Source organism: Carcharodon carcharias, chromosome 5 (genome assembly GCF_017639515.1).
Source record: "Carcharodon carcharias isolate sCarCar2 chromosome 5, sCarCar2.pri, whole genome shotgun sequence".
Lineage (NCBI taxonomy): Eukaryota > Metazoa > Chordata > Chondrichthyes > Lamniformes > Lamnidae > Carcharodon > Carcharodon carcharias.
In genome coordinates this window covers 171,814,224-171,822,717 of record NC_054471.1, presented here as the reverse complement: position 1 = coordinate 171,822,717, position 8,494 = coordinate 171,814,224, and the positions used below count along the sequence as shown (strand labels likewise).

The 8,494-nt window shown below is 40.1% G+C and overlaps 1 protein-coding gene across 1 annotated transcript; it reads left to right on the top strand.

Moving 5' to 3' along the window:
- The first annotated feature begins 1,694 nt into the window (after window positions 1-1,694).
- odc1 (ornithine decarboxylase 1) lies at window positions 1,695-8,175 on the top strand. Its single transcript, XM_041188449.1, has 12 exons — window positions 1,695-1,855; window positions 2,622-2,771; window positions 2,859-3,010; window positions 3,290-3,463; window positions 3,548-3,720; window positions 4,455-4,589; window positions 5,917-5,998; window positions 6,160-6,243; window positions 6,322-6,484; window positions 6,990-7,105; window positions 7,200-7,414; window positions 7,766-8,175. Exons 3-12 carry the CDS (start codon window positions 2,909-2,911, stop codon window positions 7,911-7,913), a joined length of 1,392 nt encoding a protein of 463 aa, XP_041044383.1. The 5' UTR covers window positions 1,695-1,855; window positions 2,622-2,771; window positions 2,859-2,908; the 3' UTR covers window positions 7,914-8,175.
- The last annotated feature ends 319 nt before the right edge of the window (window positions 8,176-8,494 follow it).

Genomic DNA, 8,494 nt, shown 5'->3' with positions numbered 1-8,494 from the left:
TTCACCACCTGCCATGGTGGGATTCAAACCCAGGTCCCCAGAACATTACCCTGGGTCTTTGGAATACCAGTCCAGTGATAATACCACTATGCCACCACCTCCCCATGTTAAATGAGTATTAATCTGTGAAAGGTCAAGAGGGGACATTAGCTGAAGCATTGAGCTCCACAGTGGCAGGCTGGTGTCAAAGCAACATTATACGTCATGATCTCCTGGTCTACATATTCCGGCAGATACTCACTGCAAGCAGACTGACGTCCTCACCAGAAGTGTGCGTGCATGATGTGGTTGCTGTTTTGGACCTCCAAGAGCACTCAAAGAGCCCCAAAATACAGGCACGACACAATCAAATTTTCTGCTGTATGAGTATTTTAGGCTATCCCTCAGAATCGAGGATGGCTTGCTTCCACTCCAGTTCAATGGGTTTTTGATGGCTGATAAACCCAATAAGACAGTACAAACTGAGGAACTCCAGAGATGTAAAACTGAGACTCTACAGCGCCACCATTGATGGAAAGGTGTAATTATAACTTGGCAAGTTTGACTAGCAAGTATCAACTTGGATTGAAATGGCACCTTTACCCTGTAAATACCTCCAGGTGACTCAGAAAGGTGTAATTTAAAATTAATATACCTGACATAAAAGACATCAAATGTGGAGGTGAGTGGTTGAGTAGATTTACGACGACAGAAGTATCTTGAGAAATGTTTCAATGCAGAACTATAAGAGATCTAGAGAAGTTTATTGCACGGGCAAAAACGCAATTGGAGGACGTGGATGCTGAGGCATAGGAAGCGGTACAGCTAAGCATTTCCTGGGAATGGTTCATAACTCCAAATTGTCATAAAGCCAGAATCATTAAGGTACAAAAGGACAGATGCCAAATAATCTTGATTTAATTGGATGGATCAAAACCAGAAAATGCTGGAAAAACTCAGGAGATCTAACAGCATTTGCGGGGAAAGAAAAGTTAGAGTTTCGATTCCTTATTACTTCTTCAGAGCTAAAGAGAAGTAAAATCATTTTACTTCTCTTTAGCTCCGAAGAAGGGTCTTTTTCCATAGGTGCTGTTAATCCTCCTGAGTTTTTCCAGCATTTTCCGTTTTTGTTTCAGATTTCCAGCATCCGCAATATCTTGCTTTTATTTTAAGTGTTTAATTCACTGTCACTGCCACTGCCACTTCTCTCCCAGGAACGCCTACCTTGAGGAAGTTACTACTCTTCTCTTAAACAGTATCAACTTTATCACATTTTTACTTCTCTTTAGCTCTGAAGAGTCATCAGGGCTCGAAAGGTTAACTTTTTTTCTCTCTCTCCAAAGATGCTGTCAGACCTGCTGAGTTTTTTCCCAACATTTTTTCGGTATTTGTTTCAGATTTCCGCAACATTCGCCGTCTTTTGCTTTTAATTAGCTTGATGTTGAGTAAGTTTTTTTTTGTTTTACACAGCACGCCCCATCCCACAAGGATTCAACATTAATGTGCAAAAGATTTAATCACAAGACCTCACACCGCTGCAAACGCACAGCTCATGGTTACTCTTCGCGCATGCGTGGTGATTCGCCCCGGCCCCGGCCCCAGCCCGCTGTCAATCACGGTGACGTATGAGAGGATGTGCCCCTGGGCTCTGGCGTTTGCTCCATTGATCGCTGACAAGAGCAAACCGATCAGGACCGGTTTGGGCTGGACACGTCGCGTGGCAACCCGGCCTCGGTATATAAAAGGAGGGGACGGGAAGCCGGCTCCGGGCTTTTATTCTGTTTGATATCGGCGAGTGTGCGGTAGGGGAATACTGTTCCTTTTTTTTTAAGACGGATTTCTTCGATGGACACAGCCTTCGTAAATGTTTTTTAAGGTAATTGTTTTCACTATGTGTGCGTTTGTATTTTTTTTTAAAAATGTACCGGCGTAAATTTGCTAAAGTGCCACGTGTAAATTCAGGTTGGTGCTGGTTGAGGAGGGGGGGGGGGGTCGTTTTTATTTCTAGTGAAAAAATACATTTTTTTAAAAAAAAATGCCAAACTCGAACGGAGAAAATTTAATTTGTGAGAGTATTCGGTGGAAGTGATAAATACAACATGAAATGAGGAAAATCCCCTCCGCTCTCAAAAGTTATTGGCTGCGGAGGGGCAGGGAGCGACTTAAATAAACGCTGTCGTGTATTTTTAGTAACCATGAAGTCTGTGCTAAGTGAGTCTGTGTGTCTCACTCCGGCAGCTGTGAAATACCTTGGGTTGCTGCTAGGTCGCCATCCGCAGGTCTTTTGCCGGTGAGCGTGTTTTCCCGCCCCCCTCCTTCCCCCCCCCCCCCCCCCATTGGCTCGCAGGCAGCGCCTCACCCACGTGCAGGAAGGAGTTCTGCTGTCCCATTAGTTGACAGGCACGTCAATCAATAGAGCTCCGCCTTCCTGCTGACTGAGTGAGAAGGAAAAGAGCCGGGCGGAAGGGGGAGACTGGGGCAGCACCCGCTGTGATATGCGCTCTCACGCTACGCTGAAGAGTGCGCTCTTGTAGCTGGCACTCGCTACTTCCTGGATTTGGAAGGGAGACCGTATCCTCGTTTTTTATACTTTTTTTTGCTGCTGCTACTAACTATATGAATATTGTGCAATTGTGTTACAGAACGAACAAGTCAGAAGGGTGTATAACGGCTACACAGAGAGCCCAGACCTTGCGTTGTATCTTCGAGGGTTTAACTCTGTTGGAAAGCCGCCTTGGCTAGACCTAAGCTGAGTTGTACTTGTAATTAGATTCCATCTCTTACTTGCCCATGTAGGTATAAATTCTTAACAATTAACAATATATAATAAATTACATTGTTATCCTGCTTCACTTAGCTTTATTGCTTATTTTTTTTAGTTTGTTGCATATTGTGAATTCCCGCTTTGAAACTTCCCATAACTCTCAAAATGAATGACTTCAGCAATGGTGAATTTGACTTTGCCTTCCTTGAAGAAGGATTTAGTGCCAGAGACATATTGGAAAGCAAAATAAATGAAAGTTCTCATTCCGTAAGTATTTTGTGTTACTTGATTCTCATGTGAAGTGCATTGAGGAATTCAACATGTCTAATCTATATAATTGACAGTTTTTGTTAGGTTGGGGTATCGCAGAAGGACACTTTGAAGGTCCTCCAGCCACACAAACTGACCTCTCCTCGATTAAAATCATTTTGTTCCGTGAACTTTGTCCATGTCTCGCTCCTATCAGGACATTGTTCTACACTAAAAATGTTATATAATGTGATTATTTCTAGTATGGAAATTTGACCTTGTGCTTTATAATCCCAGGATGACAAAGATGCTTTTTATGTTGCGGACTTGGGTGACATCGTCAAGAAACACATACGGTGGCACAAAATCCTTCCTCGTGTGACTCCTTTTTATGCTGTCAAATGCAATGATGCCAAAGCTGTGGTTAAAACACTTGCTACTTTGGGTGCTGGATTTGATTGTGCTAGTAAGGTATGTTAACACTGACTACTATGTATTCTAATTTAAGCTTGCCTCTGTTATTGTAATGATATTAATACAATCAATTCTTTACAGACTGAAATTCAGATGGTACAGAGCCTTGATGTTCCAGTTGAGAAAATAATCTATGCTAATCCTTGCAAACAATTGTCTCAAATCAAATATGCTGCAATGCATGGGGTGCAGAAGATGACATTTGATAGTGAAGTGGAGCTGCTGAAAGTAGCAAGAGGTCATCCAAGTGCAAAGTAAGTTGCTGATAGTACAACTGAGGGAAAACTCATTGTATTCCAATAGCAAAAGCAGAGCTTGCTGTATGAAGTCTTTTAGCTTATGCAGAGTTGTGTTCGCATGTTACATTGGGTGGCATCAATATTCAGATGTTAACAATCTTTTGGGCCTTTCAGGGGTTTCCTAAGGGAGGGAAAGATCTAATTATTGGTAGGAGACTTCAGTCCAGTGGAAATGTACAGGATAGCAGCAAACACTATGCTCCGTTTGAGCTTTTCTTCACAACTACACTTTAAGTTTGGTTACTGGGCTGAGGAAAATTTGAGCTCCAGCTTGAAATATCAAAATCAAACTTGGCCCTGAAAACCTTGGCATGAAGGATGGCCTGAGCTTTTGCTAGCCTTTACAGTTGTGGGTTAATTCATAATGATATTTAGACAGCATTATATATCTAGCTGTTCTTGTATTTTGTGTATATACTATTGGACGTTTGTTTTTTGACTAGGTTATTCCAGAATCTCTTAATTGAGCAAGCCATGCTATTTCATCTCATCTGTCAGATTTTTTTTTTTTGTCTGGCAGATCTTAATTCTGGGATGTTGTTTCCTGCACAGGTTTTCCTATTTTAGGTTGCCTGTGGCGGTTCATCTACTGGATATTGGATTCTCCTTTTATACTGTTTCATTGACGCCTTTATCGAATTAACGTCAAATCCTGACGTAAAATGCATCCACCTCTTCCTCTGTCCTAGGCTGGTTCTGCGCATTGCTACCGATGATTCCAAGGCCATCTGCCGCCTGAGTGTTAAGTTTGGAGCAACACTTAAGACTAGTAGACTTCTCCTTGAACGTGCCAAAGAGCTGGATATTGACATTATTGGAGTAAGGTAGATTTGTCATTGCTATCTTGGAATTGTACTGATGGCTTGAGCAGTGTAAAGGTACATGGTGCAAAATAGTGCTCCAAAAATGTGATGATTCAGGAGTTAGAATCTGTGGCCCAACTGTAATTATGTTATGAAACATTTAGATTTTGATGTGATGCAAAAAAAAATAGGATTACAGCATAGGAGGCAGTTTGGCCTGTATGTTTGTCCTTGCACCTGATGAGAGCAACTCAGGATAGTCCCACTCTCCATCCTTTTTCTCATTGCCCTGAATTTTTTTTTCTGCCTTGGAAAATTATCCAATTCTCTGAAAACCACAATTGAGACCACCTCCATTACATTTGCAGACCCTAACCACAGTACTTATTTAAAGAGAAATTTCCTTGTCTCGTTGATTTTTGACACCTTAAATCAGTGTCCTCCATTCTGGACTCTTCTGCCAGTGGGGACTATCAAATCTCTTTTCAATCTTCTCTTTAAGAAGAACAAACCCGGCTCATCTGCTCTATCCTTGTAACTGAAGTCCATCATCCCTGGAACTATTCTCTAATCTTTTCTGCACCCTCTTTAATGCCTTTCCATCCTTAAGTGTGGTGCCCAGAACTGGTAGTTACTTCAGTTGAGGCCAAGTCAGTGGTTTACAAAGGTTCAGCATAGCTTCCTTAGTGCTCCATTTGTACAACCCAGCATTCAATATGCCCTGTTAACCACTTCCTCGACCTGACCTGCCACCTTCAATTTGTGCACATCTCCCTGGCTTCTTTTCCTAAATTGTGTCCTTTATTGTATATTGCTTTTCCACCATTCTTCCTAGCAAAATATATTGCTTCATACTTCTTTGCATTACGTTAATCTGCCATGTATCTGTCCATTCAATCAGCCTATGTCCTCTTGAAATCTTAATGCTATCTTCCTCAGTTCACAATACTTGCAAAATTTGTGTTGTTAGGTAATCCTATGTGCCAGTCGAGTGGATGAGCACTTAACTGTTCAGCAAAGGTCTACAATCTGGAACCTTCATAAGACTGGTATTTTAAGTTGGGGGTTAAAGCCATTTAATGCAGATAATTTGCTACATTCTATTACTATGGATCAGCACTTTGGAATTAATAGCATTTGAATAAAGCTGTTGCATGAACACAGCTCTTCACTGTCCTACCCCCGCCCCTGACTATTCAGTTAAGTACTCTGCTTATACTTGGGTCAGTGGAAGCCATGTTAAGTGTACCTTTGGATTTAAAAGCACTCCTATATCTCATTGGTGTAAATCTATTGGCTTTATTAGGTACTGACTTGTATGGACTAATTTTTTTCTCCCCTGTGAAAGCTTTCATGTGGGAAGTCGTTGTACAGACGCCCAAACATATGCCCAGGCTATTGCAGATGCTCGTTTTGTTTTTGATATGGGGGTAGGTATCTTGATTTCACCAGTTTTTAAATGTCTTCACTTAAACAATTATGTGCTTGATTGATGCTACCACTTTTATTGCAGTTTGAAGTCAACAAAAGTTATTATTTTGGACTTTTATGTTGGCCATTTATTTTTCTTACCATGTCCTTTTACTTTTAGGCAGAACATGGTTTTAACATGTACTTGCTCGACATTGGTGGTGGTTTTCCTGGTTCCGAAGATACCAGGCTCAAATTTGAAGAGGTGAGAAGTGTTGCTACTTAGTTTCAAGTGAATTTATTTACCTGAGCATGGAGTATGATTAACTCTAGATAATTTTAGATTGCAGCTGTTATAAATCCTGCACTGGAGAAGTACTTCCCCACTGATTCTGGAGTTCAAGTCATTGCTGAGCCTGGTCGGTTCTATGCGGCATCTGCTTACACACTTTCTGTGAATATCATTGCTAAGAAGGTCATGTTCAATGAACAGAGTAGCTCTGATGGTAGGTATATCAATGGTGGCCTAGCCATTTTATTTTTATTGTGTAGTCTATCAAGGATTTCTTGACTTTTTTTGTTAACTATCTAAAACATACCAAAAAGTTGCTAATGGGAAGATATAGAGGCCTCCTGTTAATCTTAACGATTAAGCTATTTATAATATGGGCATACGAAACATCCTTTTCTCCTCCAGTTGTGTACTGAAGATTTCGGAAATGAAGGTGTAGGAATTAGTAAAGATGGGATATAAAAAGATGATAAATTGAGACTTTTTGGGAGAGCAGAACAAACAATTTCTCTAACAGAAGGAAATTGAGCACTAAATGTAGAACTATTTTTAACCTGCTATGTTGACTTCCTTTTTGGTATAGATCCTTATCAGAGTATTGTTTGTACTACATCAATTCAGTAACTAGTAATTGATTTAGGTTGCTCAACATAAGGCATGTTCTGATTTTCAGTGACAATCCTATTACATGTAGCTAATAAGTGTACCATCTTTTAAAGATGAGGATGATGGTGAATATGACAGGACCCTCATGTACTATGTAAATGATGGTGTTTATGGATCATTCAACTGCATACTGTATGATCATGCTGATGTAATGCCAGTTCTGGTCAAGGTAAGACCTTTTGTTAATCCTAAATTGTACATAAATTTAAATACCTAAGGCATACATAAATTGTGAAAATGGATATGTTTGTTGTTTCTTTTAGAAACAAAAGCCTGATGAGAGGCTGTACTTGACCAGTATTTGGGGCCCAACTTGTGATGGGCTTGATCGTATTGTAGAACGTTGTAGTATGCCAGAGCTGCAGGTTGGAGACTGGATGGTGTTTGAGAACATGGGAGCTTACACTGTTGCTGCTGCTTCAACATTCAATGGATTTCAAAGACCTCAGATCTTTTATGTTATGTCAAGACCAGCCTGGTACAGTATTTCATAGTTAAGACTTTTCTGCTGTTGCACTTTTTCAAGTTGACTAGCTTAGATGTTCTTGGTTTTCCTATGTTAGCATGATGTACTCATGAGACTTCATACATGTACAAAGGCAGCAGTGGCTTGTTTTAGTAATGTAGTTTTGACTTGAAATAATTTCTGGAAACTAGCAATGGCTGCTGGATCAATTTGCAGCCTGACTCGGTCTGTACCAGATTAAACTTCTGGCCTGAGTACCTAGCTTCATACAGTGCAGCTTCCCATCTAAATTTGAAACCATTTTTTCATGTAATACCAGTGGCTAGTTGAATGCGGCATAATCTGTAACCTTTTATTCTCTAGGCAATTAATGCAACAGATCAAGGAAGATGGCTTTCCATCCCAAGTTGAGGATCGTGCTGCTAATAGTTTACTGGCATCCTGTGCCTGGGAAAGTGGAATGGAGCTTCTTTGTTCTTCATGCTCCTCTTCAGCAAGAGTTAATGTCTAAACTGTTATAGAACTCCTTAACTGATCAGTTGGCAATCTTAGCTGAATTAGGAGGTTTGGGTAATAGTAAATGGCTGCCTTTTGGGACCAGTAACTGATGCTTGAGTGCTTGAATTTTAAAATATTGTGGATTAGTTAATGTATGCAACAAAATGGTTGACTAGGAGATGGGATCACATTCTAAAGTGTTCCTATGGAAACTTGTTTACACTTTTATAACTTTTTTGTATTTTTATTTGAGCTTGAAATAAAATATAAAACTATTTATTTGGTCTTCATTTTATTTGCACTTCACTCATTAGTGATGAGTTGATTTTAAAACAGGTATCCTAGGTTATCACATTTGCTCTTTTGGTCTTTTCTGTGGAGCTTGTGGACATCTCTTCTAAAGAGAAACATCCATAGACAAAAAATATTCAATCCTGCTCAGCTGTTCGTTAATCTATTCTTGATGTGTCCTTACCCAACTATTATCAGCATTTTCTGTTTTTAATCCATCAATACTTCATTACATAGCTTCTCATATTTCATCTAGATTGGTTAGACATGACTTGGACCCTTTACAATCCATGCTAGCTCTGA

What these genes read in the sequence shown, in the direction of transcription:
- odc1 (XM_041188449.1), top strand. Translation starts at nt 2,909, where the DNA reads ATGAATGACTTCAGCAATGGTGAATTTGACTTTGCCTTCCTTGAAGAA. An exon ending in GTTTTGTTTTTGATATGGGG is followed by an intron (nt 5,999 to 6,159) that starts GTAGGTATCTTG and finishes TTTTACTTTTAG; the next exon opens with GCAGAACATGGTTTTAACAT. An exon ending in TAATGCCAGTTCTGGTCAAG is followed by an intron (nt 7,106 to 7,199) that starts GTAAGACCTTTT and finishes TGTTTCTTTTAG; the next exon opens with AAACAAAAGCCTGATGAGAG.